Raw genomic sequence first — 22,367 nt, forward strand, 5'->3', positions numbered from 1 at the left:
CTGTTTTTTGAGATACTGTTAGAGTTAAGTAAAAATATCACCAATAGGTAGTGATAACAAATTTTTTTTGTGTTTTCGTCCAGGCTCTGTTTAACCGTCTTGTTCCTGAGAAGAAAGGCAAGAGAACGTTCTCTAACGTGATGCTTAAAAGACTAAAGGTAACCTGTAGGGGGTAGTCAGGACAATGCCACAAGCACTGACAGTGATGTACAATGATCACTCTTATTAAGTTGAAAAACCTTTATTCAACAGAAGGACAGTTGCACAGTTGTAATTTTCTTCCTATATTTCTGTAAAACAAACCTCAAATAAGCAGACACCATCTATTCAATAAATAAAACAGCTTTTTCCGTGCTCCGTTCAGTAATAAAGCACGCAGGAAGTGACATAAGCACGAAAGAAGTGTAAGGAGAAACACAAGCCGTAGACGAGTGCTTCTCACACTTCTTGTGTGCTTACGGCGTTTCCTAAGTGATTTATTACTGAATGGCAGCACAAAAAAGCTGTTTTATTCGTTTTATTATATAGTTACTAATTTTTTTCGGTATTGAATTCATTTGCGCAAAAAGAAAGACGGTCTCAGGATCTAACAGCACTTCGTACGCACGGATGACATCAGCACTGTGCTCCGTTCACTAAGTGCACATGTACTATCCTAACTATATAATATAAGTAGACACCAGACAAGGTCCTAAAGTTCTCCATTTAACAGAGATATCGCTGTATTTAGAAAAGAAATATGAAAAAGGAAAGAATAATGGGGATGGCTGACATTCTGAGTAAAACATAGAAAAAAACTAACAGAGTGAACATCTGTTCTACTAACGTTTTGATATTTATTACTATTTTTATTTTTCTAAAAGGTGTATTATGAAAAGTAAATCATTGAATTTTGATCTTTTTTACTAGAAACTGGGAATCGACAAAACAGACCCATCAGAACTGACACCAGAAGAGATCGGCCAGTTTGCCAGACTTGATATCGATGTGAACACTATTTCATTTCAAAGAGGTATGTTAGTATAGGAAATCGCATGTTCTAGAGTACAATTCGGAATTGATAGGTATGAGTGATGTTTTGGAAGTTTTGAAAATTGGACGAGCCTTTAAGGTGAGTCCAATTTGAGAACTTTCAAAACATCAAGAGTATCCATAAATTCTGAATTGTACGAGAAGATTGTGCGATTTTTTGTTTATAATACACTCAACAAAATTGTTTCGTTATGCGCGAAAAGCATGAATTTAATAATAGATTCCTTTCTGCACGCACGCACGAGTAGCTTGCCTCGGATTAAGTCGCATTTGTATATAAGTAAGTGACGCTAATTTAAATTCAGTTCGTCGAGTTTCAGAGCAAGCTACCGGGTAAGTCAGATCGCTTAAACTTTATATATATTTTTCTACACAAGTAACGCTTTATTTTGCTTCGCATTTTTTAGATTTCGAACCAACTCGTATATAACTCGCGAAGAGAATTAGTTCTGAAACCGTAGCTTGTAACATTTCGTCAATAAACGAAACATTCGAAATCCGAGCTCACCAAGACGACTGGAACATGGCCGATGACGTTAAGAACCAAAGACGAGCAGCTAAAGGCAAGTTTACCAGAAAATTAAACGAAGTAAAGAAGGCTATCGACGAAGATTGTGGAGTAGAAATAGTCAAGAGAAATTACGACGAATTGGTTGAAACCTGGAAGACCGTTGAGTTAAAGCACGATGTTTATACCACATTCCTGACTGATGAAGAGGTAGAAGCCGGTGACACATGGATTCTGGAATTGCAAGATTTGTTCAGCGACGCTATGAAACGCCAGAATCAATACGAGAAGAAGAAAACGTCTACCGATAATGAAGCCAAGGAACAAGAAGAAAAGAAGCAAGCGGTTCTTAGAGAAGAAGAGAAATTTCAACGAATGTTAGATCAAGCGTATGTGAGAAGGAGTAGTGCCAAAGCAGTCTTTGGACAAGCTATAAATATTGTGAAATATTCGTCGCTTGCAGCCCTCAAGGTAGCCAAGAAAGAATTAGATGAAGCCTTTGCCGACTGCAAGAAAGCAAACAACGAGTATCTCAGCCTGCTACCCAGAGAAAGTGCCACTCTAGAAATCACGTGGATAGTCGCTATACAGAATATGTACAGTCAAGCTGCTGAGGAAGTTGAAACAAAGTTGACAGAAGAACTAAGTATTCAGGAGACAGCAAAGATGAATAATCTACGGTTGGAAAAAATAAAGATGCCGAGATTCGAAGGAGAATTAAGAGAATATCCGAGATTTAAAGCAGATTTCCAGAAACAAGTTATGACAAGTTTATCAACAGAAACCGCTCCATATACGCTAAGATCCTGTCTTGGCAAAGAACCTTTGGGCGTGGTTAAAAGCGTGGATGATGACATCCACCAAATATGGAAACGCCTAGACGAGAAATATGGTGACCCATCGAAAATCGCTGATGCTATCATAGATACCATACGCAAGGTAAGACCGATAAGAGATGGAGAGAGTAAGCGATTGATCGAATTTATTGATGTCGTGGAAGATGGCTTCAGAGACCTTAAGAGACTTGACCTTGAAGTCGAAATGACAACTACTAGTTCTGTTAGTATAATCGAGAAAAAACTGCCTGCCAGTGTGAGAAAAGAATGGGCTAAGATGGTGACGGATGATGACAGTAAAGTTGAAAGAGTTAACAAGTTCCCTAGTTTGTTGCAGTTTTTACTAAGCCAGAAGAGAGCGATAGAATACGACGCAGCTGAATTACGTACAAGCAACACTTCATACAAATCAGCAGCCCATCATGTAGTAGCTAAAGAACAAGATACTCGCCAACCAGGAGAGAGACAACAGCGTTATTCTGATGGAAAGATTTCCCAGAAGTGCTTGTTACATGACAACGCGGATCACTGGACAGATGAATGTCGTATTTACTTATCTAAGCCGTACAGCGAGAAGAAAGATCTAATAAAGACGAAAAAAGCATGCTGGTCATGTCTTAAGCCAGGACACTTGTTCCGAGACTGCAAGAGAAAAAAGAACTGTGGAGAAAGTGGTTGTACCAGACGACATCACAAGACACTTCACAATCCTGAAGAAAGTCAGAACAGTACTGAGGAACCTGTAAGTAACCAACACAGCAAAACACAAGATGAAGAGACACCAAAAGGTAAACGTGCCACGTCCTGTGACAGCTTAGCAGAAGAAACTTGCCTCCTACTTTTTCAAAAAATTCCAACACCTAAAGGAGACGTAAATGTCATGTGGGACAGTGGAGCATCATTATGTTTCATTACCAACGCCAAAGCTGAAGAACAAAGATTGCCAAGCAAGAACGCGCAATTGACTATCATCAAAGTTGGGGGTAAGACGGAGACGATCGACTCTAAAAGGTACAAACTTCATCTGATAGACAAGCAAAGATGTGTGGTAGAGATAGATGCATTCGGGATAGACAGAATCACATCGGACATCCATAGCATCGACGTCGAAGGAGCAGTACATTTATTCAAAGATATCAAGAGAGATGACATAGCAAGGCCTGAAGGATCTGTAGATGTTCTAATTGGTTACGAGTATGCTGCATTTCATCCAGAACCAGAGCAAAAGGTGGAACATTTGATGTTACTGAAAAACAGATTTGGACGATGTCTTGGAGGTAGACACCCACTTCTCAAGGAAGTCAAAGAGACGCGTAGCCAACACGTACTTGGAGGAGTTCATCATGTTAGTCAGGTAAAGCCCAAAGTAGACTTAGAAGATTTCTACAAGATCGAGAATCTTGGGATCGAGTGTACTCCTCGTTGTGGCGGCTGTAAATGTGGAAAGTGCCCTCCTGGATCGAAGGACTATACGCTAAAAGAAGAACGAGAACTGAAGTTAATTGAACAAAACTTGAAATTCAACAATGAAGAAAACACATGGACCGCAGATTACCCTTGGATAAGAAATCCAGCTGAATTACCAGATAACAGGAAAGCAGCAATGGGATTGTTGATGTCTACAGAGAAAAGATTAGTCAAGAATCCAGAACATGCTAAAGTCTATCAAGAGCAAATAGATGATATGATAAACAGAAATGTCGCCAGAAAGCTCACTGCAGAAGAGATGAGACATTACAAAGGACCAGTCCACTACATTTCGCATCACGAGGTTCTTCGTCCAGATTCCAAGTCCACCCCTGTACGAATAGTATTTAACAGTAGCGCTAACTACATGGGTCATGTTTTGAATGAGTATTGGGCCAAGGGACCTGACCTGCTTAATAATTTGCTTGGAGTTCTCGTCAGATTTAGAGAAAATGAAACAGCAATTACTGGAGACATCAAGAAAATGTACCACACAGTCAAGATTGGCATCAAAGATCAGAACACTCATCGATTCTTGTGGAGAAATATGGAGAAGGATAGAGAACCCGACACCTACGTTATTCAGAGAGTATCGTTTGGAGACAAACCCGCTGGTACAATAGCTACTGTAGCCTTGAGAAAAACCGCAGAGATGTCATCAACAGAGTATCCTCAAGCAGCAAAGACCATCACAAGCAATACCTATATGGATGACATCATTGACAGCGTCAAAAGCAAGGAAGAGGCTAAATCTCTAACAACAGACATAGAGACTCTCTTGAGGAAAGGAGGATTTCAAGTCAAATATTGGACGTTCTCACGTGAATCTAATCAAGGTGACGATAAACCGCTTTTACAAGACGAAAGAAATTCAAGTTCAGAGAAAGTTCTTGGTGTGGTATGGAGTCCCGTCAAAGACCAGTTCTACTTTAAAGTGCGTCTAAATTTCTCCCCGAAGAAGAAGAAGTTAAGAACAGAACCCGATTTGAGTGTCAAGCAGATTCCTGAAAGAGTTCCAGAGCCGTTGACAAAGAGAATGATTTTGTCACAAGTTAACGGGATCTATGATCCCCTGGGACTTGCTGGTCCGTTTACTGTGAAAGCAAAGATGCAGATGAGAAGGCTATGGCTGAATGATCCAAAACTTGATTGGGATGATCCTATTCCAGATATGTTCCAAAGTGAATGGTTGCAAATCTTCAAGCACCTTTTTGGTATGGAGAAAATATCGTTCAACAGATGTATCAAGCCAAGTAATGCTGTTGGTGATCCTTCCCTAGTCATTTTCAGCGATGGATCTCAAGAAGCTTATGGTGCATGTGCCTACGCCAGATGGGAAATGCCAGAAAATACGTTTGAGAGTAATCTAATCATGTCGAAGAATCGCCTGACCCCAGTAAAGAAGATGTCAATTGATAGAATTGAATTGTGTGGAGCAGTTCTAAACAAGCGTCTAAAGGTCTTCATAGAGAAAGAATCAAGATACAACTTTGTGAAATTCTACCATCTTGTGGATTCGCAAATTGTGCAAGCTATGGTCCAGAAAGAATCATACGGATTCAATACGTTCGCTGGCACGCGCATAGGTGAAATTCAAGAAAAGACAAATCCCTCTGATTGGTATTGGATTGACGGAGAACTGAACATCGCAGACTGGTTAACACGTGGCAAGAAACCTGATGAACTAGATGTTGACAGTGCCTGGCAAAAGGGACCAGAATTCTTGGAGTTACCAGTAAGTGAATGGCCAATAACCCAGAAACCCACAAGCATAATTCTCCCAGAGACAGTTCAACCTGTTATGATGGCACAAAACATCCAATCAGATACGTTAGAAGTAAGAATCAACATCGAGCGATTCTCATCCTACATCAGATTGCTGAGAGTGACAGCAAGAGTACTGGCTATGTATCAAAAGGACGCAAGTCCAAAAAGCAAACCTAGTTTCAAGAATGCCACAAAACCTCTATCTTCTGAAGAGATCGAGAAAGCTGAACTGTTTTGGATAAGAAACGCACAAGTACAACTGAAACAGAACATGAACAACAAGAGCTCAAAACGCCTTTGTCCTACAACCAACAAGGATCATGGTATGATAACAGTTGGCGGACGAGTAGATAAATGGATGCAAATGAGCTACAATCAAAATGAAGTCATTCTCCTACCCTATGATCATCGTTTTTCTCGTCTTTATGTAACGTACGTACATAATCAAGGACATTATGGCGTCGCGACTACTGTTGCCAAAGTCAGAGCACGATTTTGGATTATTAATGCTCACAAGATGGCCAAGTCAATAAAGTTTCACTGCGTTACCTGCAAGAAATTGGAAAAGAAGACTGAGGAGCAAGTGATGAGCAAACTTCCAGTAGAAAGGTTAAAGCCTGCACCAGCCCACGAAGGAATGCAATGGAAATTTACTCCAGCTGATGCACCATGGTATAACGGTATATCAGAAGCTCTAATAAAGTCGGTCAAGAAAGCATTGACAGTTGCCATTGGAAACAACATTATGACATTTTCAGAGTTGCAGACAGTTTGTTATGAAGCTGCGAATTTGGTAAATGAAAGACCGATCGGAAGACTCCCAACACAACCAGATGATGGCAAGTACTTGTGTTCAAATGACCTTCTTTTAGGAAGATCGACCTCAAGAATTCCAAGTGGACCATTTAAAGAGACAGCCAATCCAAGATACCGCTTCGAATTTGTTCAAAGTATCGTGAATGCATTTTGGAAAAAATGGACTCAGAATTTCTTCCCAAGTCTGCTCGTTAGACAGAAGTGGCATACCGCCAGACGAGATGTCAAGGTTGGAGATATAGTGATGATACAAGACTCAAACTTGGTGAGAGGAAACTGGAAGCTTGGAAAGGTATCCAAGGCTGAATCAGATCAAGATGGAAAAGTTCGACGAGTGCAAGTACAGTACAAAGTACCCAAGCAAGGGGAGCCGCGGAAAACCTACCAAGGAAGAAACTACACCACTGTAGAGAGAGCAGTCCAAAAATTGGTAGTTCTGATTCCTGTAAAAGAAACTGAATAATGAAGAAAAGAAGGACACTAGAAAGACCTAGTTTGAACTTTAGATAAGAATTATTTATTGAATATGCATCTTGTTTAGTTAGAATTAAGTGTTTTTCCAAGAATTAAGGTTAAGATAAGATTCTTTATTTAGGCCGGGGGGGAGTGTTTCGTTATGCGCGAAAAGCATGAATTTAATAATAGATTCCTTTCTGCACGCACGCACGAGTAGCTTGCCTCGGATTAAGTCGCATTTGTATATAAGTAAGTGACGCTAATTTAAATTCAGTTCGTCGAGTTTCAGAGCAAGCTACCGGGTAAGTCAGATCGCTTAAACTTTATATATATTTTTCTACACAAGTAACGCTTTATTTTGCTTCGCATTTTTTAGATTTCGAACCAACTCGTATATAACTCGCGAAGAGAATTAGTTCTGAAACCGTAGCTTGTAACATTTCGTCAATAAACGAAACAAAAATTAAGGAATTTAATTGGGACTCTACAGAGTCCAATTTGGAATTTAATTGTACTCCTCTGGTCCAATCAGAATCGAGTAATTTTGTTGAGCGTATTATAAGGAGCAGAACAAAGGAATGAATTAACATGTAATGAAGCAAAGAAATGATTAAGTGGGAAGGCGAGGAGGGAAGGCAGAGCAGACAGGGATATGATCAAGGATAGTGTTTTTGGAGTTCATGAATGAAGCATGAATGAGAGAGAGAAGAGAAGGAAAGAAAGAATAGGAGAGAGAAAAAAATAACTAAATAAAGATCAATGGATGGATGGATGGATGGATGGATGGATGGATGGATGGATGGATGGATGGATGGATGGATGGATGGATGGATGGATGGATGGATGGATGGATGGATGAGTGGATGGATGAATGAATGAGTGTAGGGATGGATGAATGAATGAATGAATGAATGGATGGATGAATGAATGAATGAATGGATGAGTGAATGGATGAATGAATCAATGAATGGAAGAATGAATAAGAAAATGACTTGCTGGAGTGTATTAATAAGAGAGTGCATTTTCAACAGTTAGTCACTATCTTTTTTACAATTTCAGTTATGGACACCAATGACCGATTCTTGAGGAAGATCACCTATAGGACAGTCACCAACAGAGAAGAATATGACCAGAGAGGTAAACAACAGACACATACCTTTATAATATGAAGACCTCTTTAACACAAATGCTTATTTAAGCTTGGAAAGTAGTATAGAAATATCAATCATCTCAGGGAAAATCTGGATACAAGTCGGATGTTCTAACCACTGCACTAGTGACAGGAAAGACTCACGATGAGTGTTATTTACTGGTTCATTTACTAATACTACACTAATGCCAACTCAACCCCGTTTTTTCCTCAGTCTCACAGTGGATATAAATTGGCTTTAACATGCTGTTTTGTTTTTAGACCCAGTTTGATATAACAGTTGCCAGTGAGATCATGGCTATTCTGGCTCTCACAACTGATATCAAAGACATGAGAAAAAGGTTAGTAAACATTGTGTTAATGATACACCATGCTCTCTGCCTACACAGGGCAGTTACAGTGGAGGCCTACTGTGCCTTTATAAGTGTTGACACTGAAAACAAAGCCTTTTGCAAATGCTGATTTCATTCACACTGCCATGTCTGTTTTTCAAATGCACCGATGACAATGTTGAATCATTCTAGATCGAATCTGCTGCGTTTTATATTGTTTTAGTGTGGACGGTATAAAAACACTAGACCAGGGTGAACACAAGGTATTTGATGCATTTTTGGTGAGCCACATGTGGCTAAGGCCACCAATGCTGCTAACAGACCAATCATATTATTTATTCAGGCTTGGTGATATTGTAGTCGCAAGCAACAAGGAAGGAGATCCCATTACTGCTGATGATTTGGTAATTATTAGCGTCAAGCTCTTGTCTACATCCATTCTGAATATCAACCAAGGCCACAGGGAACCCAATTTTTGATAAAAGTAAAAAAGATTTATTTGTATTTGAGGCTCAGATAACGATTCAATTTATTATCATTTTTCACTCTTACCTGAATTGGGCTCCCTGTGCCAAGACAAGCACTAAAGAGTTGTTCCATTGTCGAATATTATCTACAGGGTATTGGAGGAGCCTTGACTGTCCTCATGAAAGAGACTATTAAACCCAACTTGATGCAGACCCTTGAGGTATGACATTAGTAAAACACAGGAATCCCATTAAGACAGGATTAGAATATAGGAATTTTTAATTCTGAAAGCAACACTTGAATGCAATTTGGCAAAATTCTGTGCAGTACCGTGACAGCTGTATATCATGGCATTTGATTACCTAAACTATTACCTTGCACACTAAATTAGATCACCTGTTTTCGTGCCGTGACAGCCGTATATCATGGCATTTGATTACCTAAACTATTACCTTGCACACTAAATTAGATCACCTGTTTCCGTGCCGTGACAGCCGTATATCATGGCATTTGATTACCTAAACTATTACCTTGCACACTAAATTAGATCACCTGTTCTCGTATGAGTTGGAAACGATATTGCAAAACTGTAGCAATACCGTATTTTACCGTAGGCGTAACTACTGTATGCGTTAAAGGTGCACTTGGATGAAAATGGATAAAATTTGGAAATGACTTTAAACTTAGTTAAAAGTATCTGTATGGCCCCAATAGTAGCCAATCAACGTATTTTCTTCTCAGTAAAAAGTGGCGGATAAAAATTATCAATTTTATTTGGCATATATATTGTGAGTAAATGACGTCATTTACTCAACCCTATTGTTCTTTTCTCTTTTAACCCAAAATTTCTCAACTGCAAATTGCTCCCAGGCTAAAATTTTCACTAATCTGGTTTACATAATCATGATTGAGTCAAATTATTCACAAATACTTCAATTATTCGAACTTTGAAAAATTGGGGTGTTTTCATCCAAGTGCCCCTTTAAAAGAACATGCGTAATAGACAAATAGACCAGTTTCGAATTCCAAGTTACCGCTGTGTTCCTTGATTACAGACTCATTTGCACAGGGTTAGCCTCGTATCAGTGTTTAAATATTCACAAATACCAACGGTAAAGTAAAGAATGCACAACTTCAACAATACAAACACTTCGAAGCTCGACGGACCTTGACTGCAACACGTGAATATTCTGCACAAACTCGAGGCTAACCCAGAGTAAATGAGTCTGTAATCAAGAAACACAGCGGTAATTTGGAATTCGAAACGGGTCTATTACTAGATACACTGTGCTGTCGAGGCCCAATACAGGCCGAAACAGCTGTCCACGGTTTCTATTTGAGCTGGCTCATATTTTACGCGACTTGAAGTTGTGAAAGGCCCATTGGCCCTCTTCTTCAGTCGTTTCATACAAGTCTCATGATTTACCCATTACGCATGTTCTTATATGATTTCCGAGCCCATCCCACACGGCTTACCGCCTCATCTATACTGTACGCGTTGTGTTTAGATGAATTACCATGTACATGCTGTAATTTACGTTTCCCACTTATGTAAACTGCTCTAGTCAATCATTTCCGTACTAAGTCATTTCCGTACTAAGTTACTTAATATATTTCTATTGAGTTGCTACTTGAATAACAGTAGCTGTTCCATATTTCAAGTTATCAGTTCCATCGATGATATTTATAATTTACAGTGTATATTTGGAACCAACATACTGGGATGGACCTTGATCTTTTGCTACCAGTTTTGATGCAATTTTCGTCATTGATTTTTTCTGTGCAAGCGTAACATAAATCGTGTCTGGTTGTATGCAGGGTACCCCAGTGTTTGTACATGCTGGACCGTTTGCTAACATCGCTCATGGAAACTCATCCATATTAGCAGACAAGATAGCATTGAAGCTTGTGGGTCCTGAAGGATTTGTCTGTAAGTATTAGATAGGGTTATAGTAGTTTGAGTATATTGCAGCTATCCATTGTTTCATTGATAGTAAATTCCTTTAAAATAATAATAATAATAATAATAATAATAATAATATTTAATGAGGATACTCCACTCATAAAAATGATTTTCAGGGAGGTCCTAAAAAAAAAAAAAAATTAAAATATAAGTGAAAATAATTGACCGAATCGAGAACTCGGCCGCGAGCGCGCCGATATGTGGCCCAAGGCGTGGAAAAACGACCCGGCGCGACCTGGCGTGATTCACGAATTAGGAATCACGCCAGATCGCTCCGCCAACAACCCAAGCCCACGCCAGCGCGCGCGACCACAACGCCCCGGACTCGGTCGAAAATTCCAAAAACCATCATAAATTCGTGATATGATCATGAAAAAATCTTAAAAAGCTTCTTTTTGAAAACCTTCAGACTGTCAATATTTCTCACTTCTAAATTTAAAGAGTTCCAGTCTTTAGAACAATGAGGAACTGTTCTAAACAAACCCCAGTTGGTCCTAACACCTTCAAAACTAAGATTGTCCTTATATCTTGTGTTATAAGAATGGATTTGTGATAATGAATAAAAGCCAAAGTCATGGTTAATTAAGTGATTTAAACATTTATAAACAAAAATACAGCGGTCTATTGTTCTTTTCTTGGCCAGTGGAATGGGGGGGAGGGGGGGGGATATTGCAGTAGTACAACTAGATGTGCCTTGCTGCACTTGAGACTTTTCAAAGTCTTTTGATGTCATCTAATTATTTAGCTCTCAAGTTACTTATATTCGAAATTACTTCTGAATCAGTTACAGAGTGTGGTTTTGGTGCAGATATTGGGATGGAGAAGTTCTTTGATATCAAGTGCCGATACAGTGGTATGTATGGATAGCAACAGGCTTGCTTCAGTAGATTAGGAACAATGCAACATCTTTGACGCGATTTCATTATGTTTATATTTCCTTACAACATGTTTTACATGAAACCACTCTATATTAACTTTAGCAGCTCATCTAGTTATTAGATTAAAAATCCTATTGTTTTAGCATTTTGTATTGAGTTTGGCATGCTTGTGAGTAATTTTTGTCATGACCATGGTTGTCTAAATCAACTCTCATTAGATAAATAATAATAGTAATAATGGGAGGTTCTTATATAGCGCATTTATACAACGTCTCAATGCGCTTCACATATTAAGGCGCTATTAGCAGCAGTGCAGCTTACAATCATGAGTGATTTTATAGTACATTGGTGTTATGCCTCCAGACAGGGATAGGCTGTTGAACCGGGAGACAATCCGCTACTCTTACACGAATAATTCAACAGGTTCTTTTATGTCCCCCTATATTTTACTGCAGGTTTGGAATTGTTGGTAGAAAGGGCCTACGGTTTAAAATCTTTATCCCAGAAGACAGATAAACAATAATCTCGTATTGCCATGATTTGCACACTGAGTTTCGTATCTTTACTTTGACTGACGTGCAGTGAGTTGTGTATTGATATCCATTGAATCTGCTGTTATACTTAAAATGTTAATACAGCAGTTATTATTACCAAATTCCCTGCAGGACTCAAGCCTCATGCAGCCATCATTGTAGCAACTGTAAGGGCACTCAAAATGCACGGCGGAGGCCCAAAGGTAACTGTACAAATGATACTGCAATTGTTTTGCAGTAGTTTCTGTGATACTTGGGCAGAAAGTAGAGATCATTATTATAAATAGTTTTTGATATGGGTTTCTTTTAACTATTTGGGGGGGGGGATCAACCCAGTTCAGGGATGCCCTTTTCATCTGGGTTACTTGTACCCAGTTGTTTGGGGGACCTGAGCGTTTATTCATGATACCAGAACTTTACACCCATAACACGTGGAGTGGGTCCCCGGGATGCCTTTTTCATCTGGGTTACTTGTACCCAGTTGTTTGGCGGACCTGAGCATATATTCATGATACCAGAACTTTGACACCCATAACAAGTAATCATATTCATTGTCCTGTTCCCTTCAGGTCGTGGCTGGACAACCTTTAGCAGAAGAATACACAACAGAGGTACTCTAAGAATAAACAAGCTTATACTGTTTTTCAGACCGTGTTGAGGTATCAATTCTCAAAAATTAAAAAACATCTTAAATCGAGTTGCCATGTATTATCTGTCGTTTGTATTTCAACAGAATCTAGATTTGATACGAAAAGGAATGTGCAACCTGTCTAAACAAATCGAGAATGCAAGACTGTTTGGTGTTCAGGCTATTGTTGCTGTTAACCGATTCCAGTATGTATGGTTCTTCTTGTCGATTCATTGCAAAGCTGTTACTGTCAAAAATGTTATCGAACCCTGAAACGGCCTCTGGGCTGATTTAAGTCAGGGCATGGCTAACTCACAGATTGAACCCTGAAACAACCTTTGGGCTGATCTAAGTCAGGGCACGGCTAACTCGCAGATCGAACCCTGAAACAACCTCTGGGCTGATCTAAGTCAGGGCACGGCTAACTCACAGATTGAACCCTGAAACAACCTCTGGGCTGATCTAAGTCAGGGCATGGCTAACTCACAGATAGAACCCTGAAACAACCTCTGGGCTGATCTAAGTCAGGGCATGGCTAACTCACAGATAGAACCCTGAAACAACCTCTGGGCTGATCTAAGTCAGGGCATGGCTAACTCACAGATAGAACCCTGAAACAATCTCTGGGCTGATCAAAGTCAGGGCATGGCTAACTCGCAAATCAAAAGAGATACCTAGCAATAAACTCTAATCACGTGTGTCTACATCACAGACTCCAGATGTCACGTCTTCTGGTGTTTTTTTAAGACAAAAGACAGTTGATCGCAATTCATACACATCACGAAAGACGAAAATTACTCTATTCAAACAGTTACTCATTGATTAGCAAATGATTAATGTTGGGACATTGTCTTTCAGTACTGATACAGATAACGAGGTGGCTTTAGTGATTGAACTGTCTAAAGCAGCAGGAGCATTTGATGCCAAGGAGTGCACACACTGGGCTAATGGAGGTAAAATACGTAATTCAGCATTATAACTATTACATGTATAACTTTTTGGGTATTTCCTAGAGGTTAAAATCGTCCAACCATGCGCTTTTTACAAGACTTTTGGCATCTTTTGGGGGTCATTTTTGAAAATTTAGAACGACCGCATACACTTGTATCATGTTTTGCTTGTTTTGTCGTGTAGGTTCTGGTGCGGTAGAGCTAGCTGAAGTCGTTATCAAAGCTCTGGAACAACCTGTGCAGTTTAATTTCCTGTATGACCTACAGGTACTACAACACATTGTTGCTTGACGTTCACACTAACTAGCCTTGTGTACTCATTATTTTCTCTAGCCCGTGTCCTTCATTGTTTGGCTACCATCTTTAAAGTGTACTTCAATTAAAACATTATTTTCAAAATCACTTATATGTGAACAGTGTAGTAGTATGGTTGCAGTAGTTTTGTATGTGGAATTTTCTTTTCGGAGGTATAAACATTTGAAAAATGGAAACGAGATGACGTAAATTCAAGACTAATTTATTATACAAAAATTCGGTCGTGGAAAGTACTGCTGTTTTCTTTCATTTTCTAATCATCTTTATAACTGAAATATATGGTTTTGTACACTTTTAGGTTATTTCACTTCAGAACACTTGTCGTAAATCACACTGCAAATTATATCACATTGAATTTACGTCATCTCATTTGCATATTGATATTTCAAATGTTTATATCTCTGAAAAAATAGGACCACATACAAAAATACTGCAACCATACTACTGCACTATGTACTACACTGAATTATCCTTTCCCCTTAACACACACTTTAGACAGGATTAAAACTACTTCCATGAGGTTAAACAAGTTTTGAAACTAGTTTATTAAGCCGTGTTCTCATTCTGAACGGTCGCTAGTTAAACTCAACAACTTATTATTTACAAGAAAGCTTCCTCGACCATAAAATTCTTAGTAGAGATCCAAGCTTTCGGACTAATTAGTCCATTCTCAGGGAATAATGAGATGGCAGTTAAAATTTTCCTTTTTCGTTTTTTTTTTTTAGTTGCCGGTTGAAGAGAAGATACGTATTATTGCACAGAAAGTGTATGGATCTGATGATATCGAGCTCTCCCCTGAAGCGCAGGAAAGAATTGAACGTTATAAAAAGCAGGTATGGTTCCAAGCGCATGCAGGCAAATATGTTTTTGGAAGTTGGTTGTTGTAGGTGACGCCTATTTACTATAGTTACTTTTGAGAGGAGAGAGTGTACGTATTGTTAATTTTGTGGACTTTTTTCTTGGCTAAAAACTATGGTAGTGGTATTAGCAGTTGGAAATACCTTTTAGTTATTTGTCTTAGGATTGAACGATATATGGTTCCCCTTCCCAGATTGGTCAATTGAAAATTCCTTACTATTTGTCTTACAAAATGCATGTGTGGTATATTTGACAGGGATTCAACGATCTTCCTATCTGTGTGGCCAAGACTCATCTCTCCTTGTCCCATAAACCTGAACTAAAAGGAGTTCCTGAAGGTAAGGCTTCTACACATAACATATATGGCATTCTCAAGTTCCAAATCCAAGGACCATGTTTCTCAGTCTTTTCGCAGTCTTTCTCAATAGCACATGCAGAATCGATGCCGCGACAAAAACGGTTTTTGGTGGACGTCAATCAACATTTCAATGACAGTCCATAGGCACCTGCCTTTGGATATGTTATTTCCCAACAATGTGACGGAACGATTCCCCATGTTCTGTTGTGAGCAAAGTAAAGAGCAAAGTACAAGTGCTTAGTGGATACCAAGATTAACATTTCATCTTTCAATGTGTAGGAATCATTCTTCCAATCAGAGATGTTCGTGCCAGTGTTGGGGCTGGATTCCTGTACCCACTAGTAGGAACAGTAAGTCTATGTACATTAAACACAATAGTACTAAAGATACCTTACACTAATTTGAAGACTAGAATATTTGGGAATATTAGTACTAGAATATTAGACTGCTTGACTGGGTACCTAGACTGATTGAGTGGGTACCTAGACTGATTGAGTGGGTACCTAGACTGCTTGACTGGGTACCTACACTGCTTGACCGGGTACCTACACTGCTTGACTGGGTACCTACACTGCTTTACTGGGTACCTACACTGCTTTACTGGGTACCTACACTGCTTGACTGGGTACCTGGACTGCTGAGTACCTGGACTGCTGAGTACCTAGACTGCGTGACTGGGTATCTAGACTGTGTGACTGAGTGCTTGGGTTGTTTGTCTGGTGGCTGGACTATCTTTGTGCCTAGACTTGGCTCTACTCAATTGTAATGTTATCTACACTGCATGGTGTGATGCCTTGATTATTTCGGGGTTTCTTATTATTTATTTAATTTTTATTCACAACGCATAATTGATCACATGATTGCTTTAGGCCAATCAGCTTAGGAATCTCACATTAACTTTTGCTTGTTATTCCAGATGAGCACCATGCCTGGATTACCCACAAGACCTTGCTTCTATGACATTGACCTTGACCTTGACACAGAAGAAGTTATTGGTTTATTCTAAACAATCTTTTCTCAACCTTCATATCAAGTTCATTAGTCTCCAAATATTGAGCCCGTTTAAATTCATAGCTTGATAAGCTCATTTTGATTCACAATAGAGACACTTTTTTTCCTGAGACAGCCGTTTTCTGCGGGGGACATACAACATACATGTTGTTTGTTCTTCATCAAGAAAAAAATACTGCATTAAATTTGCATATTAGAACAAAAACTTTGGAAAGCTATTTTTATTGCTACTAGTTACGTCCCTTCTTGCAGAGGATTGCTAAGGTTCTGACAGACTCTCATAACCTTGCTGCCTTTCAAGTATTAGTTTTTTAAAGAAAAAAATTGTGAAAAATTTAGGACCTTGCCTTTTTTCCCTCAAACGAGAATAACATTACATTAACAAAGAATCCAAATGTGATCACCGATCTTATATTCATAGGTGCATGAAATTAGAAAAAGATTATGTATTCTATTCCATTCATATTAAAGGAAATATATATATAACTAGTAGGTGAATTCTTTCCAAAACACTTTCACCTTCCCACAATGTTTTTGATTCCTTTTGGATAGCATACATTAAAAACAATTGCTTCGATCAATTTTTTTCCTTTGACCTTTAGTAAGATTACACATGTTTATAACTCAAGCAAATTGACAAAACCAATAGGTTTCTAAGGCCCCGTCCACACTGCCGGATAAATTTGAATCCGAATATTTATTTATTCGGTTCCATTTCGAAAATTTGTTTTCGGTGAAGAATTGTTCCGGATTCGCCCGGACTAGTGTGGACGGTAGGCCTAACCGAATAAATAAAAATTCGGATTCAAATTTATCCGGCATAGTGTGGACGGGGCCTAATTCTCAGGAGATTAAAATGATTTCGTTTTTGTCCTACAAATTGAGCTCTTTTGACGTCACATGCAAGTGGTCTATGAGCTGGGACCACTCACAGGTTTACTTTATCAGTTACTGTTTCATTGCTACCATTAATACAGATCCATATATTTCTTCATATAAGTCCCGTACGCCCAACTATTTCTATACACACTTGCTACTCTTCCCCCTCGTCACTCTCCCACTGCCTTAATATTTATTTTATTTATCTATGTCTTTTCTTTTTTGTTTCTCTCCCTTTCCCCCTCCCCTGCTTAAGTCCAAATATCTATGTCTAACATAGTGTCATCGGTTTTCCGAAATTCCGTGATTCCATGCTTTAAAAATGGCAAGAGTATGCTACTTGGTGTCAAGCAAAGAAAATGGTGTTGATGATGTAAGAAAACCCTTTTGGTGCATGAGAATATGGCACGAGTATGCTACTTGGTGTCAAGCAAAGAAGACCTTAAAGATGCTGATGATGTAAGGAAACCCTTTTGGTGCATGAGAATACGGCACGAGTATGCTACTTGGTGTCAAGCAAAAAAGACCTTAAAGGTGGTGATGATGTAAGGAAACCCTTTTTCTTGAGGTAAGTGTATATTGCATACGTATACACAATATAGACCCTTTGCATGTCTCTATTGTGTCTAACATTTCTATATATAGACCCCTTGCGCGCGACGTCAAAGGAGTTCAATTTGGAGGACAAAACAAAAGAATTTTAAACCTATTGTGTTGCTCTGCAAATTGAGCTGTATTCCGAAGTGCTGCAAGGGGTATACACCTAATTCAAACCACGTCTTCGCCAAAGGCGATAGGCAGTAGGTGAAAAGCGATAGGATATATGTCATTCCAAGATCCAAGAATAGCTGGAATGACTTGTGTTTCTTCTTCTTATTCTCGTCAAGAGTATGGACCTTAGTGTTGAGACTGATTCAATGTTTTTTGTATTCAACGAAACCCATTTCCATGTCAAATGACCTATCGCCTTTGGCGATGACAACGTTTTTTGAATTAGGTGTATACACAATAAACGTCGATTGGCTGTCTAGTGTCTATTGACCAAAAAACGAAGATACAGGTGTCTGTTATGCCTATTATTTCTAGATATCCGCAATAGGTGTCTATTTTACGTATCGGAAATAAAGACGACTAATAGACCCTAACTCTAATGATGTTTCATACCTAAAATACCACAATCTTTCCAAATCTCTTTTCATAACCAATTGTCCTTTAAGAAGATAAAATACGACAATAGTGAAAATAAGCACGACAATAAAAAATACCGAAAGGGATTCTGGATGCGTAGGTATAACACGTTACCATGCTTGAGGCCTCTTGGCAAATATGAGATTTCACTATGCATTGTGAAGTATAAATTAAACCACCCCCAGACATTTGTTAAGTTTCTCTCTCGTAGTGGAAGAGTTAACTTCGTGATTTATCTTCTGTTGCAACAAGCTCATCGATAATTTCCAAGAAGAGATAGCCCAGCTCCTGTCGCGACTGTTTAAAAGTGTGGTAGACATGGATACTGTTAAACAAGGCGAAGCGGCTTCTGAACGTCCCGAGGTAGACAGTCAATACTTTCTGCGTTGTTTTATTCCTTGTTTACTATAGCCTTTAGAATAGCGTATTTAAGAATACGTACCCCTTTCTCGATTGAACATATGATAAGTAGAAAACTTCGGTTATCGTTGCCAACCGAACGGCAAATAACAGACGGTAAAACGACATTCGTGAGACAAAAATTTCTCTTAGACTTTTGTTATCTATTAGAACATCGAAATTGCAACCCCAAATTGCCATTCTCGGGATTTCGCCGAAAATAGGATGTCAGATAGGATGGGAGAAACATCATCATAACACTGAGGTGCTATATAATAGTAACTCAATCGTGATGAAGTGTATATCATGTGGAACTTGAATCTATTATTAGACTTGAAGTTTAATAGAGTTTTTGTCAAATTTCTCAGCGTATTTTTAGATGTTTCGAATATCGACTCGAAGGACCCTTTGCTCGTGGGTTATAGATAATAGGAATATGTAGTTCTGGATAGGAAATAATTTTTCAAGATTTTCTCTTAGAGAGTGTACAAAAGACCATGATCCGATTTGTACGATACTACTGTGTTCTTTCATTACAGACTTATTTACTGAGAATTTAACTTTACACAAAATCGAGTACATATACATAGGATACCATAGGGTAATTAAATAGGAAAACAAAGTTGCGGGTGAAGACAAGTCTCGTGCCCGGGGAAGAAATTTTCTCCTGCTCATGCATTTTTTTTTTTTGTTTGTTTGTTTTTTTTTTTTTTTTGTTATTTTACTTGTTCGCATTACAGACGACATTATCTTGACCTCTTTTTTTTTTTTAAAAAAAAGCTCATTTCCCTAGATTAAATTTTCATTTTTATCTAAATATATTGAGCTCCTCGTGATTCATTTCCTGCAGATATCTCTTCAGTCGTCCCAGATGGTGTCCCCTTACCAATGTATCATCATTGGAGGGGGCGTAGGTGGGTGCTGTACAGCACTTGAGATGGCCGATGCTGGCTATGATATACTAATAGTTGAAAGAGAGCCAGAGTTGATGACATGTAGCAGCGACGTTACCCCGGGCAGAATACATCTAGGATTCCATAACACAGATCTAGCAACTGCATGTTACTATCTACATGCATCGGTTCGTTTTGTTAAACAATTCGGCAAGTTCAGAGATGCCGTGGATAAGCCATTACGACATCCGCTCAGACGAGGAAGGTACTTTATTCTCAAGACGTCACAAATCGATCCTCAGGCAATTCTGAAAATATACGAAGGAATCAAAGACGAATATGCCAATATGGTGGTGAGGGACCCTAGCAATGAGGTTTTTGGTTCCCCAGACGATCTGTATCGTGTGCTGGACGAGACTGAGTACGCTGACGACGTTGATCCAGGAATCGTTGCGTATGGCTTAGAGACAGCAGAAGAGCTTCTTGACTGGAAGCGATTTAGAGAGTACTTACAACAAGAGGTTAAAAAACGGCAGCGCACGAACAAGATCAAGGTTCACCTGTGTACTGAGGTTGAAGAAATACAGAGGATGGATGAAAACGTGTACGACGTATCTTGTTGCATTCGGAACGGAAGAAACCCTGACTCCAGACTGAAACTATTCACTTCACGAGTGGTTAATTCGGCTTGGTATAATATTGGTAAATTGAACAAGACGTGTGGGTTGAAGGCAAATCCACGCCTCAACAGAGTCAAAGCGATCGCAACCATTCAATTACCGCCAGGAATGGAGAATTGTCATTCCATGTTTTTCTGTGCTGGATCATATGGTATGTTATGTAACAAAGGCAAAGGTATTGGTATGGTAACGTTTGCACCAGAAACCAACTTGGCAATGTGTACCTCAGACGATGTGTCACCAGAAGTGAACGAACATCTTCACCGATTGACAAGCGATGAGAAACAATCCTTGGGAGAAAGAATTCTACAAGGTGTAGCTCGTTACATTCCGAAACTTGCCACGGCTAAGATACTGAAAGTCAACACAGGTGTAGTGCAAACCTATTTTGATAATGATCACTTTGACTGTCCCTTCAAATCTGGGAACTTAGACTTCATTCATGATCCATCATATGGGATTGGGATCAATAAGAGAGACTATAGTGGTGTAGAGGTTATCGCTACTGGGTTTGTCGTGAATGCTTGCATGAAGTTACTCTACTGTATGGATAACGCCAGAGCTGTTCGAAAGATATTCCACACATTAGACCAGCATTGATTGATATTTGAGAAACAAGACAGGGAGACATTCTGTTTTAAGTATGCTTACCAACAGGGGACACCTTTCCATTTTTGATGTAAATTGGGCAGGCACTTATCAGCAACGGTTGAACTAAAAAAGCGGTTCGAGATTCTTAAACTAACCGATTTCTATTTGTAATAATATCATAAACAAAGGCTTCACCCAGAAAAACTGAGGTGGACCATTTATTTTAGATCTTAGTCTTCACTATCGAGAATAGACCTAATATGTCTTGCAATATTTTCCCATAAGACCATGTGTCTTTCCCTAGAGCACATGTCATTCCCTAGAGTATCGTATCTTTGTTTAGCGGTTGCGCTCGAGAAGACACATGATTATGAATATAACTCAAACAAAGAATCTTATTCTCTAGGGAATGACATGTGGTCTGACATGGGAAAATTACACGAAGACGAATTAAATCATTAGATATGCCAACGACATGCGAAGGCGATGAACATGGCGTACACGTTTTTGTGCGCTCTTCCTTACTAAGAATCCTTTTTATGCCTTCATGACGAGTATCATAGTTAAATCAGAAAACTGCTACAGCTCGAGAACAGATAATTTAGTGTTTCAACTGCAAAAGGTTATCGAATAACTAATCACATTAAAAAACATAAGGACTGACAGTTTGTCATCTGCGATAGACCTGAACAGGATTTAATATAAAAGGATCAAACCATTCGTGTACCTTAACAGCAAGCTACAAACGTGTACTATAATGATACTACCTATAATTATAATAATGTATATTAATTATACTGCTTTTAAACATTCAAAATCAAACACACTCAATCAAATCAAACTATGAAATCAAAATAATGTATTCGGTCTAACAAAATTTATACGCACTTCCATTTTAATCACCTTATTCCATGGTTTTTGCCTGAAAATGTCCCAAAATGACCTATTTTGCATCCTTCATAAATAATGCATATTTTATCAAAAGGTGTGAAAATGGCCCAAAATCGATCAGAACCATGGGCTATAGTCCATGCTTTTTCGTCAAAATGATCAAAAATGACCTATTTTCCATTCTTCATAAATAATGCATATTATATCAAAAGGTGTGAAAATGAGCCAAAATCGATCAAAACCATGGGCTATAGTCCATGCTTTTTGCCGGAAAATGACTCAAAATGACCTATTTTGCATTCTTCATAAATAATGCCTATTTTTTCAAAAGGTGTGAAAATTGCCCAAAATCGATCAAAACCATGGGCTATAGTCTATGCTTTTTGCTTGAAAATGATCCCAAATGACCTATTTTGCATTGGCCATGAATAATGCATACTTTTTCAAAAGGTGTGAAAATGGCCTAAAATCGATCAAAACCATGGCCTATAGACCATGCTTTTTCCCTGAAAATGGTCCA

At 38.8% G+C, this 22,367-nt stretch overlaps 2 protein-coding genes across 2 annotated transcripts in view; both read left to right on the top strand.

Moving 5' to 3' along the window:
• The window catches only part of LOC116289095 (C-1-tetrahydrofolate synthase, cytoplasmic), a 34,856-nt gene extending 18,056 nt beyond the window's left edge, over positions 1-16,800 (top strand). The window contains 18 exon segments of the mRNA XM_089038969.1: positions 84-158; positions 910-1,012; positions 7,942-7,979; positions 7,981-8,019; positions 8,294-8,373; positions 8,708-8,768; positions 8,984-9,052; positions 10,651-10,762; positions 11,580-11,648; positions 12,339-12,409; positions 12,776-12,817; positions 12,940-13,040; positions 13,693-13,787; positions 13,969-14,051; positions 14,825-14,932; positions 15,214-15,295; positions 15,595-15,665; positions 16,232-16,800. Of these exon segments, the coding sequence (XP_088895095.1) occupies positions 84-158; positions 910-1,012; positions 7,942-7,979; positions 7,981-8,019; positions 8,294-8,373; positions 8,708-8,768; positions 8,984-9,052; positions 10,651-10,762; positions 11,580-11,648; positions 12,339-12,409; positions 12,776-12,817; positions 12,940-13,040; positions 13,693-13,787; positions 13,969-14,051; positions 14,825-14,932; positions 15,214-15,295; positions 15,595-15,665; positions 16,232-16,321 (1,389 nt within the window). The 3' untranslated portion in view covers positions 16,322-16,800.
• A 2,863-nt stretch (positions 16,801-19,663) lies between these two features.
• On the top strand, positions 19,664-21,717 carry LOC116289102 (uncharacterized). The gene has a single exon (XM_031695990.2). The coding sequence runs from the start codon at positions 19,664-19,666 to the stop codon at positions 20,963-20,965; it is 1,302 nt and encodes a 433-aa protein (XP_031551850.2). The 3' UTR covers positions 20,966-21,717.
• The last annotated feature ends 650 nt before the right edge of the window (positions 21,718-22,367 follow it).

This window comes from Actinia tenebrosa, unplaced genomic scaffold (genome assembly GCF_029948245.1).
Source record: "Actinia tenebrosa isolate PJP-AT-01 unplaced genomic scaffold, QUT_ActTen_1.0 PGA_scaffold6__47_contigs__length_16458017, whole genome shotgun sequence".
NCBI lineage: Eukaryota > Metazoa > Cnidaria > Anthozoa > Actiniaria > Actiniidae > Actinia > Actinia tenebrosa.

Coding starts and splice junctions, on each gene's coding strand:
- LOC116289102 (XM_031695990.2), top strand. CDS start 19,664: ATGGTGTCCCCTTACCAATGTATCATCATTGGAGGGGGCGTAGGTGGG.